This window comes from Pseudophryne corroboree, chromosome 4 (genome assembly GCF_028390025.1).
Source record: "Pseudophryne corroboree isolate aPseCor3 chromosome 4, aPseCor3.hap2, whole genome shotgun sequence".
NCBI classification, from domain to species: Eukaryota; Metazoa; Chordata; class Amphibia; order Anura; family Myobatrachidae; genus Pseudophryne; species Pseudophryne corroboree.
In genome coordinates, this window is record NC_086447.1 from 396,019,462 (window position 1) to 396,042,607 (window position 23,146).

Here is a 23,146-nt window from a genome sequence, read left to right on the forward strand (position 1 = left end):
TTATTAATATTAAACCCATTTTCCCGCCTGACTCAGAAACCTGAACGTGGCAAAACGTCATCATCCCGCTGTCGGATTCTCGTGTGATTTGGATTCCATATAAGGAGCCGCATGTCGTAGCCATTTTCACTCCAGTCTCGGAGAGTGTATTGAGAGGATGTGTCCTCAGTGTTCAGTGTCTGTGTGGGGGCGGGAAAGTGGGGTGGCGAGTCTTGTGCTGTGTTGTGCTGTCCAGTGTAGTCAGTGTATTGTGCTGCATCAGTCTAGCCAGTCACAGTGTTGGTGTCCTCTGCTGCAATATATCTAGTGTAGCTGTATTAAGTTGTGCTGTGCTGTCCAGTCCAGTGTAGTCAGTATATTGTGCTGTATCAGTCCAGCCAGTCACAGTGTTGGTATCCTCTGCTGCCATATATCCAGTGTAGCTGTATAACGTGGTGCTGTGTTGTGCTGTCCAGTCCAGTGTAGTCAGTGTATTGTGCTGCATCAGTCCAGCCAGTCACAGTGTTGGTGTCCTCTGCTGCTATATATCCAGTGTAACTGTATAAAGTGGTGCTGTGTTGTGCTGTCCAGTCCAGTGTAGTCAGTGTATTGTGCTGCATCAGTCCAGCCAGTCACAGTGTTGGTGTCCTCTGCTGCCATATATCTATAAAGTGGTGTTGTGTTGTGCTGTCCAGTCCAGTGGTAGTGTCCTGTCCATCATTCATTCCAGTGACGATATTTGCTGCTGCTATATGTCCACTGCTACAGTATTATAATAATTATAACAGCAACTACAAGTCCCTTACAGTGTTGTTGTGTTGTGCTGCATCAGACCAGTGGTAGTGTCCTGTCCAAAAGTCATTCCAGTGACGAGGCAGTCACAGTGGTATACGCTGCTGCTTTATGTCCACTGCTGCCGTATAATAATAATAATAATAACAACAACGATGTATGCTGCTGCTATATGTCCACTGCTACAGTATTATAATAATTATAACAGCAACTACAAGTCCCTTACATTGTTGCTGTGTTGTGCTGCATCAGACCAGTGGTAGTGTCCAGGCCATCAGTCATTCCAGTCATTTCTGTGCCGCATATTGTCTTATATAACACCCAAAAAGTAATGGAGAACAAAAATTTGGAGGATAAAATAGGGAAAGATCAAGAACCACTTCCTCCTAATGCTGAAGCTGCTGCCACTACCCATGACATAGACAATAAAATGCCATCAACGTCTTCTGCCAAGTACGATGCCCAATGTGATAGTAGAGGGCATGTAAAATCCAAAAAGCCAAAGTTCAGTAAAAAGAACCAAAAAAAGAAATTTAAATGGTCTGAGGAGAAATTTAAACTTGCCAATATGCCATTTATGACACAGAGTGGCAAGGAACGGCTGAGGCCCTGGTCTATGTTCATGGCTAGTGGATCAGCTTCACATGACGATGGAAGCCCTCATCCTCCCGCTAAAAAAATTCAAAGAGTTAAACTGGAAAGAGCACAGAAAAGAACTGTGCGTTCTGAGATGGTATCACAAATCCCCAAGGAGAGTCCAAGTGTGTCGGCGGTTGCGATGCCTGACCTTCCCAACACTGGACGGGAAGAAGTGGCACCTTCCACCATTTGCAAACCCCCTGCAAGTGCTGGAAGGAGCACCCAATGTCCAGTTCCTGATATTGAAATTGAAGCTGTAACTGTTGAAGTACACCAGGATGAGGATACGGGTGTTGCTGGCGCTGAGGAGGAAGTTGACGATGAGGATTCTGATGGTGATGTGGTTTGGTTAAGTCAGGCACCAGGGGAGACACCTGTTGTCCATGGGATGAAGAAGCCCATTGTGATGCCTGGGCAAACTACCAAAAAAGCCACCTCTTCGGTGTGGAATTATTTCTCCAAAATCTGGACAACAGGTGTCAAGCCATCTGTTGTCTCTGTCAATCTGTAATAAGTAGGGGTAAGGATGTTAACCACCTAGGAACATCCTCCCTTATATGTCACCTGCTGCGCATTCATCAGAAGTCAGTGTCAAGTTGTGAAATTTGGGTAAAAGCGTAAGCAGTCCACTGACACCTAAATCCCTTCTTCCTCCTGTACCCAAGCTCCTGCAAGCCACATCACCAACTCCCTCAATGTCAACTTCCTCCTCAGTCAGGAACATTAGTAGTCCTGCAGGCCATGTCACTGTGAAGACTGAGGAGTCCTCTCCTAACCGGAATTCCTCCGTAGGATCCTTGAGTGGTACGCCTGCTGTTGCTGCCGCTGCTGTTGTTGCTGCTGGGAATGGATCGTCATCCCAGAGGGGAAGTCGGAAGACCACTTGTACTACTTCCAGTAAGCAATTGAATGTCCAACAGTCCTTTGTGAGGAAGATGAAATATGACAGCAGTCATGCTATGTTGGTGTTAGATGTGCGTCCGGTATCTGCCATTAGTTCAGTGTGACTTAGAGAATTGTTTGAGGTACTGTGTCCCCGGTATCAAATCCCATCTAGGTTCCACTTCTCTAGGCAGGCGATACCGAGAATGTACACAGCTTACAACCTCTTACAGAAACTGAGGAACATCATTGCAGAATGTCTTACCCCAATTGGACTCTCCTGGGGATTTGTGATATCAGACAGCGCCACTAATATTGTGCATGCATTACATATGGGCAAATTCCATAATGTCCCATGTTTTGCACATACAATTAATTTGGAAAAAATTTTGAAACAGGACAGGGGTGTACAGGAGATGCTGTCTGTGGCCCGAAAAATTGTGGGCCACTTTTGGCATTCAGCCACCGTGTGCCAAAGACTGGAGCACCAGCAATCACGCCTGAACCTGCCCTGCCATCAACTGAAGCAAGAGGTATATGCTTCAGATGATGGAGGAGCAGCAAAAGGCCATTCAAGCCTATACATCCATCTACGATATAGGCAAAGGAGGGGTAATGCACCTGACTCAAGCACAGTGGAGAATGATTTCCGTCTTGTACAAGATTCTCCAACCCTTCGAACTTGCCACACATGAAGTCAGTTCAGACCCAGCCAGTTTGAGTCAGGTCATTCCCCCATCAGCTTTTGCAGAAGCAGCTGGAGAAATTGAAGGAGGAGCTAATATGGAGCGATTCCGAAAAGTATGTGGGACTTGTGAATGAAGCCCTTCATTCACTTTGCCAGGATTCAAGGGTGGTCAATCTGTTGAAATCAGAGCAGTACATTTTGGCCACTATACTCGATCCTAGGTTTAAAGCCTAAGTTGTATCTCTCTTTCTGGCAGACACAAGTGTGCAGAGGTGCTGGTGAGTAAATTGTCAACTCAAGCGGAATGTGACCCGTCAGCAGCTCGTCCTTCAATTTCTCCCACCACTGGGGCTGCAAGGAAAAGGTTTCTTAGCACACCCACTGGCGGTGATGCAGGGTAGTCAGGAGCGAAAGCTGACATCTCGTCCGGACTGAAGGACCTGCCAATGATTACTGACATGTCTACTGTCGCTGCATATGATTCTGTCACCATTGAAAAATGATGGAGGATTATATGAGTGACAGCATCCAAGTAGGCATGTCAGACAGTCCGTATGTATACTGGCAGGAAAAAGAGGCAATTTGGATACCCTTGCACAAACTGGCATTATTTTACCCAAGTTTCCCCCCCTCCAGTGTGTACTCCGAAAGAGTGTTTAGTGCAGCCGGTAACCTTGTCAGCGATCGGCGTAGGAGGTTACATTCACTAAATGTGGAGAAGATGATGTTCATCAAAATGAATTATAAATTCCTCCGGGAAGCCCTTTACCAGCAATTGCCTCCAGAAAGTACACAGGGACCTGTGATGGTGAATTCCAGTGGGGACAAATTAATACTCTGTGAGGAGGATGTACACAGTGAGGAATCGGAGGCTGAGGATGAGGTCGACATCTTGCCTCTGTAGAGCGGGTTTATGCAAGGAAAGATTGATTGCTTCTTTTTTGGAGCGGGCCCAAACAAACCATAATTTCTGCCACAGTCATTTGGCAGACCCTGTCGCTGAAATTATGGGTTTGTTAAAGTGTGCATGTCCTGTTTATACAACATAAGGGTGGGTGGGAGAGCCCAAGGACAATTCCATCTTGCACCTCTTTTTTCTTCTTTGCATCATGTGCTGTTTGGGGACTAGATTTTTTAAGTGCCATCCTGTCTGACACTGCAGTGCCACTCCTAGGTGGGCCAGGTGTTTGCGCCGCACACTTGTGTTGCTTAGCTTAATCATACAGCCACCTCTGTGTGACCTTTTGGCCTAAAAACAATATTGTGAGGTGTGATGTGTTCAGAATAGACTGGTAATGAGTGGAAATGAATGTTATTGAGGTTAATAATACCATAGGAGCAAAATTACCCCCAAATCCTGTGACTTTAGCTGTTTTTATGTTTTTCAAAAATCATCCAGATCCAAAACCAAAACACGAAAGGGTGGTTTTGGCAAAACCAAGCCAAAACCAAAACACGAAAGTTGAATTAGAACCAAAACCAAAACACAAACCACGAAAAGTGCCCGCCGCACATCTCTAGTAACAAGCCCATTAGTGATCAGAAATAGGCCTGTATGGATTAAAAAGTGTTTGTTTAGAGTAAAGGAGTTGTACTCATCTCCTGTGACATAAAGAAATGTAAAGATTTGCCATTCATAATGAACGAAATTGGGCATAGGCATGCTTTGCAATAATAATGATAGCAACTAAGCTAATAAACACACCTTTAGATAATTACTGTAGTAAAAAATATACATTTTATTTTCATCTGTCTGAATTTTTATACATATACACTGCAGTTTTTTAAAAAGTATGTAATTACACTGCTGCACTCGACTCTTCATTTGTATATGTTAGTTAAGATGTATAAATCCAACTCAGAACTTGCATAGCAGTTCTGTAGATAATGTAATGGGAAGAAACGGTCAGTGTATTTTTCCCTTGTTCCCAGTGTGAAACAAATCACTGTGCTTGCTCTTGTACATTGGGGCCCTGATACCAACTGCTTCTATAATGATAAAGCACATCTGGTTTCTATGTAAGAGCAGAGCAGCGCTGGTGGGATAGTTGACGGAATGTGAAATTGCTAAGGTACCTGGGGAAACTGTGTAAGGTCCCCATATGCTGCTGGGGAACTATGACTAGCAATCAGCTTTCTGCCTTTTTTCAGATTTAACTGACAATACTAGGAAATTTGGATATTCTGGCTTTTACAGGTAAAACTAATTCTGAAATTCTTAATTAGAAAGATATTCATGATGAAGATTTTAATGCTTGAAGGTCCACTCAGCAGCAAAATGTCCTACAGCTATAAGGAACTAACTGTATTCTGACACCTATTTGAGTTAAGCTGAGGTGTAAAATCTGTGCACAAAAGGTGGAAAACAGTAATTATGCAGAAAATGCTGCAATACTTTTTACAGACAATTGGCGATATCCAATTACCCGCTACCATTTTAAAAAAAAATTTAAAACTACAGTTTTTCACTCCAGATGTTTCATTGCAAATAATTGGATATCGCCTTATGTAGCAAATGTACTAGAATATACTACATAATTGCCTACTTTTGAAAAAGCTTTTCAGGGAGATTGTGAAAGTTAACACCTATCAGCGCTGACATGTACTGCTACATCTGAGAGGCATGTCATAAAAATGGCTTACAGCCAAATGTAAATGAGCCCCAAAGTAAGTAAGATCTATTTATTGAAGAAAAGACACTGATATTTTGCAGAATTTGTTTGTGTATTGTGTTTTACAAAAGGGTTCTACAGTTTATAATGTGCAGTTTTGGCCACACACCCTGTCAGGGAATAGAAAAAAAAAAGGTGGCAACCCTACCAATCACCAAGCACTACAGGGAGGTCTGATGATGTCACACCTCCCAGAATTCCCGGTACAGCAGTAGGCACTGTGGATGGAGGACAAGGGTTCAAGATTCCACAAAGTATAGAAAACAGAAGGACGGACTACTGACCGAAGGTGAGCTGTGCTTTTAGCCACTGTCCAGTGATACTGAACGACCCAGTGCTTGCATGAAAATCATAATTTAAAGAAAATAAATTAAAATTATTATTGGCAGTAAGCACACCCTCCGGGCAGCACTAGGCAGGCTTACTCTGGTGGACTGCTGCTGAGCAAGCTGTCTATAGAAGTTGTATTGGTGACCCCTTCAAAATTTTGTTATGGGGTCCACAAAGTTCTAGCTATATTCCCTGAGTCTAGGCTACTTAGAGTGACAATCACAAAAGCATCCACTAACATTTTCACATACTACAATTTAGAAATAGTGGGTGAACCAAGGCTGTAAGCTCTTTTTATGAAACTATAGACATGTAACACTTGTTATGGTAGCTGATTGGCATATTTACATTTCATGTGATATGATTGGTCTGAATCTCCATTGTACATTAGATAGTCTGCACATTTTTGTAAAATCAAAGCTGTTAACAGCCGTAATGCACTTTGTGGGAAAAGGGGTTTACATTTCCCCATGGAGAAAACCCTGGCCCGGGAATTGGGTGTTTAAGGACACAGGTCAGGCTTCAGTGTGCTTCATAGTGGCTGCTCCCCTCACAGGATACTTCTAGGTTACAGATTGTAGCTGAGGCTAGGTCTTTATTTTTGTTTTAAAAAATATATTGCAGGTCATTTTTTACTGTTGAAAAATATTAATGGATTCTATTTAATAGATTTGATTTTTATAAAGATTTTATTTTATTTTTTTCTTGGGGGAGATGTGCTAAGCCTTAGAGAGTGATAACGTGGAAATAGATAAAGTACCAGCCAATCACCTCCTAACTGCCATGTTACAGGCTGTGTTTGAAAAATGACAGTTATGAGCTGATTGGTTGATAGTATGGTCCAAATGTATTAAGCCTTAGCAAGAGATAAAGTGGAGACAGATAAAGAGAGATAAATGAGCAGCCTATCAGCTTCATAACTGCCATGTCACAGACTGTGTTTGAATAATGACAGTTAGGAGCTGATTGGCTGGTAATTTATCACTCTTTATCCATCTTTATGTCTTGTTAAGACTCAATACATGTCTTAAGGCCACTTTATGTCTTGTTAAGGCTCAATACATTTGGGCCTTTATCTCTCTCCACTGTATCCCTTTCCAAGGCTTAGCAAATCTAACCCTTTGTATTTTAAAATATTTTTGGGAAATTGTATCATATCTGGAAAAAGTCACTATTTAATTGTCTACGAGAAATTATCGATGATAATTCTGCATAGGTGTACCACAAATTTCTTTTCACCACCTCCTGAGCAGGAGAAAAGGTGGGGGGAAAATTCACTATTTTAAGGTAAAAATGTTGGGATTTGGTACAGAGCCCCTGGGACACCCCCGTAATAACTAGTTCTGCACTTAAAAATGTGAATTCTTTTTAACTGGCCAATAATGATGTGTCATTTTTGGGGTCAGAAAGTGCAAAATGATGGACGTTTGGGGTATAAGGTATTGGCCAGGCATATTGGGGTGCTTTATGAGTGGGATAATTGTTTTCCTGCTTGTACAGTAGGTGTGAATAATCAGTTTGTTTCTTTGGCTTAAAATGACCCATATATATGCTTATACACATTTTTATGTACCCCGTATTTAATTTCAATTTTGAGGAAAAACACTTGCTTTCTATAATTTTGTCACTTTAAAAAAAAATGGATATAATAGCCATTGGCCCAATTTAAGAACCCCAAATATTTTTTATAACCACTAATAAACTTCAATATTGTAACACTATATTAGTTTAGATTTTGGAGGTACATGCTGATTTCCCCATTTTTACTTACACTTTTCTCTGGTTTTGCCAGCAAGAATTATCAAATGAATCCCATATTTGCACATTTGCAATTGGATAGGTTAAAAAATGGGAGAACGATATATGCAAAATGTTAGTACGCGATAAATTACCGCATTTTCACAGACACCTGAATTCCCCCCTATGGGGGTACTCGGGTAGCTACGGTAATCTCGGAGCTATTAAATTCACCTCCCTGCCTATTCAATTGCAGCCCATATTTGCCCGTTTTTAAGACATTTTCGCCAATGTATTTCATTTTTTTTTTGTGTGAAAAGTAATTGGCTAAAAATGCCTCAAAATCTGCAAAAACGACCCACATTGTTTCCAGAGCAGGTGAGAAAACATGTGGATTCGCCGATCCACATGTTTTTCGCTCCTGCTGAATTTTTCGCCTAAGCGAAAAAATGGCCCTTCTATTGAATAGGGAGAATCCCCATTCACCCAAAAATTAGCAAAATGTCCAGTTTTTTCACCTAGGTGAAAAAACGGAGCTAATTGAATACCTCCCTATATCTTTTATAAGACTATTGCAATGGCAGTCCTTTTTAAAAATCCGTGCTACTATTTACTACTAGAAGTTAAATTACAATCAAAATATTGAAAAAGACCATTTTTTTAAGTTGATCAGTTCATAAAGTGAAAATTACATTCTTCTTTTTCATAGTCTAGAAAATAAATTACCTTCACACAGCTTCTGTTTCATGACTTCACGTATTCTTGATATTGCAATGTAATCTTCAACATAGAACACATATGTAGAGGATGGCTTATTGGCTATTGCTCTTAGTTCGTTTTCTTCAATTTCTGAGCCTACACCAATAGCGAAAAGTGTAATTTTGTTGTTTCTTGCATTTTCTGCTATGTCTTTAACATCATCTTGAGATTTGCCATCAGTTAGAACAATGGCAATTTTGGTTAATGGTCGCAGAGACCTAGAAAACAGTTTATCTACTGCAAACTGAATTGCATTTCCAGTTCGTGTGTTCCCACCTAAATATTCAATATCTTGCATTCTTCCAACAAGATCTTCAATGGATTCATGTCTGCCAAGTGGAATTTCAAGAACGGGAGAATCACTGTACTGAACCACTCCAACTTGAGTAAATTTGGGTCCAATTTCAAAATTGCTGGTAATGTTAACAACCCATTTTTTAAGTATTTCAAAATTTTCAGGACCCACACTCCATGAGCCATCTAAGATGAAAACCAAATCATTTGGGGCCGTTCTGCAACCTAATGAAACAGAACAAAAATAATATTTTCATTAATTATGTATGTTCTTAAAGTTGGCAACAAACAAGGCATTTGACTTAATTCCAAGTGAATTCCGTTATTTACTTAATTACATAGTTAGTGAGGTTGAAAAGAGGCAAAATGTCCATCGGGTTCAACCTGTATTCTGTGTTAAGCTGTGCATATTATAAAGCACATGCTGAAGTAATGGTTTAGTATCAATTGACAACTATGGTTCTTACCACTCCCAGATATATAATGTCACTATGTTAAGAGCTATAGCCCTGGATACTTTTTCCAGTTAGAAATTTGTCCAATTTGTTTTTAAATGTATTTACAGAGTCCGCCATTATTACCTGTTCTGGCAGGGAATTCCAAATCTTTATTGCCCTTACCGTGAAGAACCCTTTCCTACGTTGTGTACGGAATTTTCTCTCCTCTAACCTCATTGAGTGTCCACGTGTCCTATTCAGAGTTCTTTTAATAAACAAATCTGCTGCTAACTACTTGTAATGACCCTTTACATATTTGAAGATATTAATAATGTCTCCTCTTAGACGCCTCTTTTCTAGTGTATACATTTTTAACCAAGTATGCATTTCCTCGTACTGCAGATTCTCTAACCCTTTAATCAGTTTAGTAGCTCGCCTTTGAACTCTTTCTAGCTCCCCTATATCTTTTTTATAATATGGTGCCCAAAAATGAACACAATATTCCAGGTGGGGACGCATCAAAGATTTATACAGCGGCAGGATTACATCCTCGTCCCTCGTCTCAGTACCCCGCTTTATGCACGCAAGCACTTTATTTGCCTTCTTTGCTGCATTTTGACATTGTGTACTGTTGTTAAGCCTATTATTTATGAGCACCCCAAATCTTTTTCCACCACAGTTACCCCATTTAGAGTGTAGGATGTGAATGTGTTTTTTATCCCAAAATGCATAACTTTGCATTTCTCTATATTGAACTTCATTCTCCATTTAGACGCCCAGGTTTCAAGTTTAAATAAGGTATTTTGTAGAGAATCCATATCACTTTCTGAATTAATTACCTTACACAGTTTAGTATCATCTGCAAAGATTGACACTGTGCTTCCCAGACCTATTCCTAAATCATTGATAAATTTATTGAACAGTAGAAGGCCAATTACGGACCCTTGCAGTATTCCGCTACTGGTGTCACTTTAAACATGGCACTGAAATTGAACCTGCTTATTGTATCACATAGACATTTTCTTCCAGAACTCATTAATGGTGTAAATTATATTGCAATGACGTTAAAAAAGAAAAAAGAAAACACAGCGAGAAAACACCCATGTAACTTGGTCCTAAGGTTTCTCATAAACATATGTCTATCAATGCCTGTAGTCACAAGCAAATAAAACCCCAAAACACAGCAAACACTATCAAACAGTATTAGTAACAGTTGATATGATGTGCATTTAAGGGTTATACGATAATGATGCCACACCTCAATTGTACCTTTAAATATTTTCTCATTGCTCTGTTAACATATTTCTCTAACCTTCATCCTTTCTCTATGTTGTTTCTGTTAGAAGTGGAGTGGGCTACAGTGCAGTCTCAAACAAAATGGCTCCTCAAGAGATGCTTAATTTGCCTTTCCAAGATGGCCACTGATAGTACAGTATATCTGCGTATGAGTGGCACCACCTTGCCACTGTATATGAGCAACATAGAGAGGGATGGACATCCTCCTCTTAGCTCATGAGACCTGTGACATTATCCCGCTTCATCCGCTGTTCCAGAGCACTGCACTGCTACCCTGAGAGACAGGGCCGGATCTAGGCCTTGTGGCGGCCAGGGCGAAAAAATAGGGGCGTGGGTTCAGAGAAGGGGCGTGGTCAGTTGTGCCCCCAGTACTGTGCCCCCTGTACTGTGCCCCCAGTAATGTAACTCCTGTGCTATGCCCCTGTACTGTGCCCCCAGTACTCAGTGAGAGAGGACAGTCACCAGCTGGTGAGTTGCCTGCACACCTGCTCTACTACAGACTCTGCTCCACTGCTGAACCAATATCTGTATCAGTGAGTATGGCTGTACATTCACTTCCACAAATAAAACACAGAGCCTGGTTAAGCTACCTGCCTGGTCATTGTCTACACAATTTTACTGTTGGTGTGTACAATACTGTGCTCTCCTTCAAGACTGCACAAACAACAGTCACACAAATCTTGTGTTGACAGCTCCACAAATGTAAGCGGAACAAAATGGCACTCACCAAATTCATATATATAAAAATAGTTAAATGGTATGTCAGCATTTGTCAGTCCTATAAGGATGTTCTGTAGAATGCATTAAATTCATGATTATAGGGTTAAGTCATCATGCTTACATTCTTACACACATTCCGTAAAGTAATGCCTTATACTGAATCGGTTTTAATCTTAATATATTCTGAAGTTCATGTACTGATTACAATGTAAGATGTGTTTTTGGATAACATAAAAAAAAACAGTAATGTACAGCATGGAATGAAATAAAGTAAAATGTTAAAAGTGTGCCTGCAAATGCTACCATTTTACTGAGACAAACGTCATCTCTCATATTATACAGTGTGTATTATCACTGTCACCCTCAATGACACATAATATGTTAAAATTGGTTTAGTTTCATTTGTCTGGAAAATTTGTATAACCCAAAATGTTAACTGCTAATGTCATGTATGCCAAGAATACAACATTTAAAAAAATATATATTTATAAAAATAGACCAAAAAAAACCAAGACATTTGTACAAACCTCCAAATCCGAATCATTTAGATGAGAATGGATCCTCTAAAAAAGAAAGTACAGATGTAGCCATGCTCCTTTTCCTGCGATGCGGCATGCTGTATCACGGCATACTGCTAGTCGCATCCGGCGATAGCTTCATTCATTCATGCTCATCTTACAGTGATGCGGCTTGTTGCTCATCTTACTGCAACGCGGCATGTTGCTCATCTTACTGCGACGCGGCATGTTGCTCATCTTACTGCGACGCTGCATGTTGCTCATCTTACTGCGACGCGGCATATTGCTCATCATACTGCGACGCGTCATGTTGCTCAAATTACTGCGACGTGGCATGTTGCTCATCTTACTGCGGCGTGGTATGTTGCTCATCATACTGCGACACGGCATGTTGCTCATCTTACTGCGACGTGGCATGTTGCATCACGGCATGCTGCTTAGCGTGCCAGGCTGTGAGTAGTCACAGCCGGCGATAGCTTCATTAATTCCTTTAGGAATTAATGGAGCGATCAACTGCTGAGAGTACTCACAGCCTGTCATGCCATGCGGCAACCCGTACTGCAGCATGCTGCATCGCAGTAAGATGAGCATGGCTACATCTGTATTTTCTTTTTTAGAGGATCCATTCTCAGCTAAATGCTAATTCACAAGTCTTCGGATTTGGATGTTTGTACAACCGTCTGGGTTTCATTTACTCTTTTTTTCATGAGCATGGCTACATCTGTAGTAATAACTTGTAAGCCAAATTTTACTTATATAGTGTACCGTTATAATTTTATATAGAGGTCAGAGGTCAAAGAATGCTTAAAATCACTAAAGTACCTGCTATTGTCATCTATTTCATTCGGTGTGGCTTGCTTTATGGGGGTAATTCTGAGTTGATTGCAGCAGGATTTTAATTAGCAGTTGGGCAAAACCATGTGCACTGCAGGGGAGGCAGATATAACATGTGCAGAGAGAGTTAGATTTGGGTGTGGTGAGTTCAACTGCAATCTAAATTGTAGTGTAAAAATAAAGCAGCCAGTATTTACCCTGCACAGAAACAAAATAACCCACCCAAATCTAACTCTCTCTGCAAATGTTATATCTGCTCCCCTGCAGTGGACATGGTTTTGCCCAACTGCTAAAAAATTTCCTGCTGCGATCAACTTGGAATTACCCCCAATATTGGCAAAACAACGCGACAATTCAAAGAACGTATGGCTGCACATCGATGCAGTGTGAGACAAGCCCTGGATGGACAGCCATGTGACCAGCCCGTGGCAAGGCACTTTCGGGATTTTAAGCATTCTTTGACCTCTATGCAGTATAAGATGATCGACCATGTGCCAGCCAGAATCTGTGGTGGTGACAGGGATGGAGCGCTCTTGAGATTGGAAGCAAAGTGGATTTTTAATTTGAATACCATCTCCCCTGCAGGATTAAATGAGAACCTGTCCCTCAGCTGCTTCATGGGAATTTACGCCACTGTTTTCTCTACCTGCTTCTTTCCCTTCTTTTTTTATTATCTACTGTAGTTCTGCTATGCTAACTAATTAATTTGTTAGTAATTTTTTCCTACATATTTTTAGACATATATTCAATATTATATTCTATATTACATTTTTTCAGATAACAATAGAGTTTATACATACTCTCCTGGGGCGGATTATCTCCCCTGATCAGTATGAAATTGTGTGCCTAGTTCATAGCACACTTGATGCTTATGTACATAGTGTTCTCCTGATTATATTATGCAGGCATTGAAGATAATATGCTTTTGTTTAATCATTTGCTTTCCTCTGACTTGCACTGTTCTCCATTCGTTTCTGTGCATTTCCTGTTTACACAGTTTCCATGGTAACCTGGGGGGTGGCGGCCGTGTAGGATAGTGGGAACAGGATGATGGGTGTCTCTCTGCACTGGTTTTGGGATCTATTTGGGTAAGTCTATTTACACTTTTGTTTTTTACTCTGAAGAAGGGCGTAAATTTACGAAACGTCAGTACTGTACTTGTGGTCGTGCAGTGTGATTTTTTATGAGAAGTCCTCTGAGTGCTGCCTCTCACAGCAACACATTATATATATACAGGTTGAGTATCCCTTATCCAAAATGCTTGGGACCAGAGGTATTTTGGATATCGGATTTTTCCGTATTTTGGAATAATTGCATACCATAATGAGATATCATGGTGATGGGACCTAAATCTAAGCACATAATGCATTTATGTTACATATACACCTTATACACACAGCCTGAAGGTCATTTTAGCCAATATTTTTTATAACTTTGTACATTAAACAAAGTGTGTGTACATTCACACAATTCATTTATGTTTCTTATACACCTTATACACACAGCCTGAAGGTCATTTAATACAATATTTTTAATAACTTTGTGTATTAAACAAAGTTTGTCTACATTTAGTCATCAAAAAACAAAGGTTCCACTATCTCACTCTCACTAAAAAAAGTCTGTATTTCGGAATATTCCGTATTTCGGAATATTTGGATATGGGATACTCAACCTGTATATATATATTTTTTTTATATATTTTTTTTAACTAATATCATTTTGGATAAGGTAAAATTCATGTTCTTCACCTAATTCACTCATAAAAAAAAAGCTGACAATTTCTGAGCCTTTTTTTTTTGGGGGGGGGGGGTATCATCAGTTAAGTGGTTAAGGACTTAAAAAAAACACTATGGGGTTTTCCAATTACCCACAAAAATTGGATAACGCCCTATGAAGTCTATTTATCATTGATAGCAGTGGGGCACTGAAAACTATAATTTATCTCAGCATATTTCAGGAGAAATAAATTTTTCAGCTCTATTTAACAAAAAAATATCTTGTTGGAGAAGACAGTCTGACAGGAGCTTGCCATGGTGGAGAGATCTGCTGTAAAGTGATTGCTAATTCGTTACTGCCATCAGACCGCATATGAGAGAAATACAGTGATAGCTACAAGAGAAGGAGCATGGATGCTGCTGGGAAGGGATCAGTAGATCGCTCTCTGGCGGATCTCTGTCCATAGGAGATGACATACTGTAGCTATTTCAGTTAAGTTTTTTATTTATTGAAATAATCTATTAGAATCATACTTTCCTACCCTCCCAGAATGGCCGGGAGACTCCAAAAATCAGGTGCCAGTCCCGGCCCCCCGGAAAGGTGGGCAAGCCTCACGCAGTGCCGCAGCCCCCCTCCCCCACCCCCCACCCCTAGGCCGCCCACTTACAGAGGAGCACCAGTGGGCGATATGAGGGGAGTTGATGACTCGCGCTGAATCACATCATTGTAACTCCCCCCCCTCCTGCTGTTCAATACCTGTAATGTCGGCATTGTATAGTGGGGGCATTGCTACAATGACATGGCCATGACTGCCATTTCCCTCTGTGCTGTCTCCAATATGTAGCCAGGCCCTATTACATCCCTATGCTGCGCTATCCCAGCCCTACCCGTCCCCTGCTGCACCGAGCTGGCTATCCTCTCATGGAGGGTACAGCCAGAAAGTCAGCCACTCTGATTATAATAAACCATTTCCCACTGTATACCTAGAATTGACAAAACAGTGCAAGCATAGCTCATTGTTCTGCATAGATTTTGAGTGTAACGAGGTTGTATGCCATCCAGAACAGATAAATTCAATAAGATAAATTCCTAGAAGCAAGTGCAAGACAAGGTGAAAGTGGGAAAAAGGGTAACCTGAAACATCAAATGCAATTGCCAACACACTGAGGCCAGACAAAAGAAATGATCTAAAATAAAATTCTAGCACACTTAAAAATCAAGAGGTGTCAAATTCACAAGGGAAAGTTAAGAATATCACCTCTTTTCACATTTTACAAACATCTGTAAAAGCTATAGCCAGTGTTCTACTGAAATAATTGCTTAGGCTCCTGCATTAATATTAGTAATCTGATCTTTTACTAATGGTATCTGAGGTTATGCAGATGCGGATAAAAACATATAAAGCAAGCTTAGGCAGCCTGTGGCTCATCAACTGTTGTAGAACTACAGGTCCAAGCATACCATGAAAGTCATAAAAAAATAGAGAGCCACGTGTTATTTGCATTTGATCTAAATGTTTAAAAAATGTTTGTGTTATCATATACAGTATATGGCTTCTCTTATATCATAATGTTGTGTATACAGGCGGTATTCAGAGTTGCTAGCAAACCAAAAAAGTTAGCAATTGGGTAAAACCATGATGCTTTGCAGGTGGGGCAGATGTAACAGGTGCAGAGAGATTTAGCTTTGGGTGGGTTATATTGTTTCGCTGCAGGGTAAATACTGACTGCCTTATTTTTACACTGCAATTTAGATTTCAGTTTTACCATGTCTTCATAAAGGCCCACAGGTGGGCCAAAACGTGTTGACAACTAGGGGGTAAATTTACTAAGATGGGAGTTCTATTTAAGATGGGATGTTGCCCATAGCAACCAATAAGATTCCAGGTATTATCTTCTAGAAGGTGCTAGTTAAATGAGAAGTAGAATCTGATTGGTTGCTATGGGCAACATCCCATCTTAAATAGAACTCCCATCTTAGTAAATGTTCCCCTAAGAGTGGGAACAGCCTTTCTATGCTACGTATATAACTAGAAATCACTCGTCTACAACAAAGATACCTTTATGTGCACAATTAGCCTCAGAATTGAGTGAGTGGGGTTTGCCCATCTATCTTTTCCTGGTATATTTTCAGCACAGTTTTCTTGAGTATTCAATACAGTGGTGGAAAATAAACCTTTTTGTTCATGACAACACTTCCTAGAGTGTGAGTTGGGGTACGCTTATATTCACACGTCATATTTCTTTCCTCACAAAGGGTGCATCAATGTTTATATATATGTTAAAAAAAAATTCTACATATGTGTATTTTTGTTCTTTCTGCATAAATTTGCATCTTTATGAGAGGATATAAGGAGAGAAGTACACCAGGACATCTCAAACCACAGAAAAAGATACCTTTATTTGCTTCAACAACTTATAAGTCAGTGAGTGGGGTACGCCCATCTGTCAATTTCTTCATCCCCCCATAGATGAAGTTGGGTGTTTTTTTGGTGAAAAGAAACCTTTACGTATACGACACAACATAAGAGTGTGAGTTGGGGTACGCCTATACCAATACCCCATCGTTCCTTTTTACAGAGGGTGTCATTTTGTATATGAAAAACTGTTCTAAGCGTTTGTATATTTATTTATTTTGTATAATCTGGCCGCACTATTGGATAGAATAAGGAGACACCCGTTCGAGACCATTACTGTGATCACTAATATTCTACACCAGAGACGTATTATCCTCTTCTTTTTATTACTAGCGCTTATTTCTAGAGTCACAACATTTTTATTGTAAAAGTAGCATTGGAATTACATATCGAATTACACAGGGACAGAAGTTTTTGCAGTATAAGCTTTGATTTTTGCATTTGCTTTGCACCTTCTGCATTTCGCTGAATTTACAAATACAGTTGGTGCGACCTATGTGTTAATTCTTTCTCCTCTACTGTGGGTTAAGGTGAAAAAAGAACTTCCAGATGGACAAAAAAATTATAGGGGGATTCCACACAGAAAATGAAGGTCAATTTATTAGAAACTTCCACTGCCGAATGCACCATATGTGTCAATAAGGCAAAAACAGTATTGTGTACAACAATTTATAAAAATGTACTCATCTATTTATGCTATTGTGTCACTCCATGTATGACACTTAAAATATTCTTCTGTGTTCAAAGTTCAAACAGGTATTACTATAATATCACTAATCACTCAGTGATTTAAGGTCGCTCTGCTGGTGGAGAGCAGCTACGGGATAAGGAATCGATAGGTCCTAACATAAGTGTTATCTGGTGGAGAACACCTACTGGATAAAGAATCGATAGGCCCTAACACAAGTTATTATCTGGTACAGACCTTTCCATTTGTTGTATTTGCAATACACTATTAACAAAATTACTGCACCATAAGGCGCTTGTTCTTCTCTCCTAGTACTATAGAATTTCGAGTGACTGAATATACCCGGGTCATTTACTGAGGAACTGAGCTGCCGCCAGGAATTCTGGAGTGTGCCCATAGGATTTAGATGATCCTACCATTTTGCTGAGGACAGTGACATTTCTAAGACTTTTCAAACTGCTAATGCCTGACCCTTAGAGGGGATTCCTGATTATTGGATAAGCGCACTGATCTATAAAAACATTTGTTCATTACTTTACTATAGTTATACTATAAGTGTACAGTTATACAGTATATGACCTGCCTCAGTGGTTGAAGTGTAAATTTATCAGTGGCGGTTAGAAAACTGTAAGTGAATGAAATTTGAGGGTATCACAAGTGAAGCGCTAGAAGTGATTGTATGGTAGGTACACTTAACCATAATTCACTAGCCCCATGGTTGGACTGGCCCACAGGGGAACAGCGTAAACCCCTAGTGGGCCCCACTGCTTGAGGTACCTACCCCTCCTCTAGGGATAAGGTTCCAGATTGTGCACTTATATTATATATTATACATATCAGTGATTGCACTGAGCCAAAAAAAGATTGGGTCCCAAGTATCCCTCACCTTCAAAAGTTGGGGTCCTACCTTACCTTTTCTGGGTCCCATCAGAATGAAGGTAAATACTATTTTTTTAAGACAGGAGTTTAAAATACAGTAGTTGCAACATTGCTATTAAACTGCCATTTAAACTAGAGATGAGCGGGTTCGGTTCCTCGGAATCCGAACCCGCCCGAACTTCATTTTTTTTTACACGGGTCCGAACGACTCGGATCTTCCCGCCTTGCTCGGTTAACCCGAGCGCGCCCGAACGTCATCATCCCGCTGTCGGATTCTCGCGAGGCTCGGATTCTATCGCGAGACTCGGATTCTATATAAGGAGCCGCGCGTCGCCGCCATTTTCACACGTGCATTGAGATTCATAGGGAGAGGACGTGGCTGGCGTCCTCTCCGTTTATAGAGAAGAGAGTGAGACAGTAGAGAGAGAAACAGTAGTAATTTTGGGGAGCATTAGGAGGAGTACTAGACTAGTTACTTGCTGAAGTGATAGATAGTGTGACTGTATTATCTGACTTGTGGGGGAGACACTGACAGTGGGGAGCAGTTAGAGTCTGAGAGCAGGACTCAGGAGTACATATAACGTACAGTGCACACTTTTGCTGCCAGAGTGCCACACTGCCATTGTGACCACACTGACCACCAGTATAATATATATTGTGATTGTCTGCTTAGGAGTACTACTTGCAAGTTGCTGATAGTGTGACCAGTGACCTGACCATCAGTTTAATAATCACCACCAGTTTAATATATATATATATATATATATAATTGTATATAATATATATATAATATTGTATACCACCTACCCGTGTTTTTTTTTTTTTTTTCTTCTTTATACATACTACTATAGTAGCTTACTGTAGCAGTCTGCGGTGCTGCTGAGCTGACAGTGTCCAGCAGGTCCGTTATCAGTCATTACATAATAAATATATCTACCTGTCCGGCTGCAGTACTAGTGTGATATAATATATATTGATTTCATCTCATTATCATCCAGTCTATATTAGCAGCAGACACAGTACGGTAGTCCACGGCTGTAGCTACCTCTGTGTCGGCAGTCGCTCGTCCATCCATAATTGTATACCACCTACCCGTGGTTTTTTTTTTTTTTCTTTCTTCTTTATACATACTACTATAGTAGCTTACTGTAGCAGTCTGCGGTGCTGCTGAGCTGACAGTGTCCAGCAGGTCCGTCATCAGTCATTACATAATAAATATATCTACCTGTCCGGCTACAGTACTAGTGTGATATAATATATATTGATTTCATCTCATTATCATCCAGTCTATATTAGCAGCAGACACAGTACGGTAGTCCACGGCTGTAGCTACCTCTGTGTCGGCAGTCGCTCGTCCATCCATAATTGTATACCACCTACCCGTGGTTTTTTTTTTTCTTTCTTCTTTATACATACTACTATAGTAGCTTACTGTAGCAGTCTGCGGTGCTGCTGAGCTGACAGTATCCAGCAGGTCCGTCATCAGTCATTACATAATAAATATATCTACCTGTCCGGCTGCAGTACTAGTGTGATATAATATATATTGATTTCATCTCATTATCATCCAGTCTATATTAGCAGCAGACACAGTACGGTAGTCCATGGCTGTAGCTACCTCTGTGTCGGCAGTCGCTCGTCCATCCATAATTGTATACCACCTACCCGTGGTTTTTTTTTTTTCTTTCTTCTTTATACATACTACTATAGTAGCTTACTGTAGCAGTCTGCGGTGCTGCTGAGCTGACAGTGTCCAGCAGGTCCGTCATCAGTCATTACATAATAAATATATCTACCTGTCCGGCTGCAGTACTAGTGTGATATAATATATATTGATTTCATCTCATTATCATCCAGTCTATATTAGCAGCAGACACAGTACGGTAGTCCACGGCTGTAGCTACCTCTGTGTCGGCAGTCGCTCGTCCATCCATAATTGTATACCACCTACCCGTGGGTTTTTTTTTTCTTTCTTCTTTATACATACTACTATAGTAGCTTACTGTAGCAGTCTGCGGTGCTGCTGAGCTGACAGTGTCCAGCAGGTCCGTCATCAGTCATTACATAATAAATATATCTACCTGTCCGGCTGCAGTACTAGTGTGATATAATATATATTGATTTCATCTCATTATCATCCAGTCTATATTAGCAGCAGACACAGTACGGTAGTCCACGGCTGTAGCTACCTCTGTGTCGGCAGTCGCTCGTCCATCCATAATTGTATACCACCTACCCGTGGTTTTTTTTTTTTCTTTCTTCTTTATACATACTACTATAGTAGCTTACTGTAGCAGTCTGCGGTGCTGCTGAGCTGACAGTGTCCAGCAGGTCCGTCATCAGTCATTACATAATAAATATATATACCTGTCCGGCTGCAGTACTAGTGATATTATATATATATATATATATATATAACAGATATAGACAGGGGTAAGCGCTGGTTATACTTTGAGATAGCAATGAACAATAAAAAACCACAAATGTGTTTGTAAAATCAAGTGCATAAAATTAAATGCTTGGAAAGTCACTAGATCCTCCTTCAAATTTTCACGGACCGCTGCTCCCCTTTAATCAATCCGATTCCCACGGATGTAATGTATCTGTTAGAAAAGCATATATAGGGGGCGCTCCATAGTGCATAAAAGTATTTAATAAAAATAGACAGACGTACAGAATAAGATTAAACTCATACCGCAAGGTAACCAGTGTGGGCTGGTTACCACATGATTTTACAATAATCTCCCGACAAAGGCTGGAACCAGAAGTCACTTAGTCCGTATTGGAATCCTCACCCCGCCGTTAGCTGCCCCAGCGGAGCTTACTGACGCATGTACTCGCTGGGGCTGTTGAATCCTGATGTCCACGGCTGATGTGTTCCTACTCGCGGCCCTCAAAAGGCAGCAGCTAACGGCGGGGTGAGGATTCCAATACGGACTAAGTGACTTCTGGTTCCAGCCTTTGTCGGGAGATTATTGTAAAATCATGTGGTAACCAGCCCACACTGGTTACCTTGCGGTACGAGTTTAATCTTATTCTGTACGTCTGTCTATTTTTATTAAATACTTTTATGCACTATGGAGCGCCCCCTATATATGCTTTTTTAACAGATATATATATATATATATATATATATTAATTTCATCTCATTATCATCCAGTCTATATTAGCAGCAGACACAGTACGGTAGTCCATGGCTGTAGCTACCTCTGTGTCGGCAGTCGCTGGTCCATCCATAAGTATACTAGTATCCATCCATCTCCATTGTTTACCTGAGGTGCCTTTTAGTTGTGCCTATTAAAATATGGAGAACAAAAATGTTGAGGTTCCAAAATTAGGGAAAGATCAAGATCCACTTCCACCTCGTGCTGAAGCTGCTGCCACTAGTCATGGCCGAGACGATGAAATGCCAGCAACGTTGTCTGCCAAGGCCGATGCCCAATGTCATAGTACAGAGCATGTAAAATCCAAAACACCAAATATCAGTAAAAAAAGGACTCCAAAATCTAAAATAAAAATGTCGGAGGAGAAGCGTAAACTTGCCAATATGCCATTTACCACACAAAGTGGCAAGGAATGGCTGAGGCCCTGGCCTATGTTCATGGCTAGTGGTTCAGCTTCACATGAGGATGGAAGCACTCAGCCTCTCGCTAGAAAAATGAAAAGACTCAAGCTGGCAAAAGCACCGCAAAGAACTGTGCGTTCTTCCAAATCCCAAATCCACAAGGAGAGTCCAATTGTGTCGGTTGCGATGCCTGACCTTCCCAACACTGGACGTGAAGAGCATGCGCCTTCCACCATTTGCACGCCCCCTGCAAGTGCTGGAAGGAGCACCCGCAGTCCAGTTCCTGATAGTCAGATTGAAGATGTCAGTGTTGAAGTACACCAGGATGAGGAGGATATGGGTGTTGCTGGCGCTGGGGAGGAAATTGACCAGGAGGATTCTGATGGTGAGGTGGTTTGTTTAAGTCAGGCACCCGGGGAGACACCTGTTGTCCGTGGGAGGAATAGGGCCGTTGACATGCCTGGTGAAAATACCAAAAAAATCAGCTCTTCGGTGTGGAAGTATTTCACCAGAAATGCGGACAACATTTGTCAAGCCGTGTGTTGCCTTTGTCAAGCTGTAATAAGTAGGGGTAAGGACGTTAACCACCTCGGAACATCCTCCCTTATACGTCACCTGCAGCGCATTCATAATAAGTCAGTGACAAGTTCAAAAACTTTGGGCGACAGCGGAAGCAGTCCACTGACCAGTAAATCCCTTCCTCTTGTAACCAAGCTCACGCAAACCACCCCACCAACTCCCTCAGTGTCAATTTCCTCCTTCCCCAGGAATGCCAATAGTCCTGCAGGCCATGTCACTGGCAATTCTGACGAGTCCTCTCCTGCCTGGGATTCCTCCGATGCATCCTTGCGTGTAACGCCTACTGCTGCTGGCGCTGCTGTTGTTGCTGCTGGGAGTCGATGGTCATCCCAGAGGGGAAGTCGTAAGCCCACTTTTACTACTTCCACCAAGCAATTGACTGTCCAACAGTCCTTTGCGAGGAAGATGAAATATCACAGCAGTCATCCTGTTGCAAAGCGGATAACTGAGGCCTTGACAACTATGTTGGTGTTAGACGTGCGTCCGGTATCCGCCGTTAGTTCACAGGGAACTAGACAATTTCTTGAGGTAGTGTGCCCCCGTTACCAAATACCATCTAGGTTCCACTTCTCTAGGCAGGCGATACCGAGAATGTACACGGACGTCAGAAAAAGAGTCACCAGTGTCCTAAAAAATGCAGTTGTACCCAATGTCCACTTAACCACGGACATGTGGACAAGTGGAGCAGGGCAGGGTCAGGACTATATGACTGTGACAGCCCACTGG

General features: G+C 41.1%; 1 protein-coding gene across 1 annotated transcript in view; it reads right to left on the minus strand.

Annotated features, from left to right (window-relative positions):
• The window catches only part of COL21A1 (collagen type XXI alpha 1 chain), a 472,866-nt gene that overhangs the window by 355,605 nt on the left and 94,115 nt on the right, over nt 1-23,146 (minus strand). Inside the window, exon 3 of the mRNA XM_063916728.1 lies at nt 8,446-8,997. Coding sequence (XP_063772798.1) covers nt 8,446-8,997 — 552 coding nt within the window. The remainder of the gene's footprint in view (nt 1-8,445; nt 8,998-23,146) is intronic.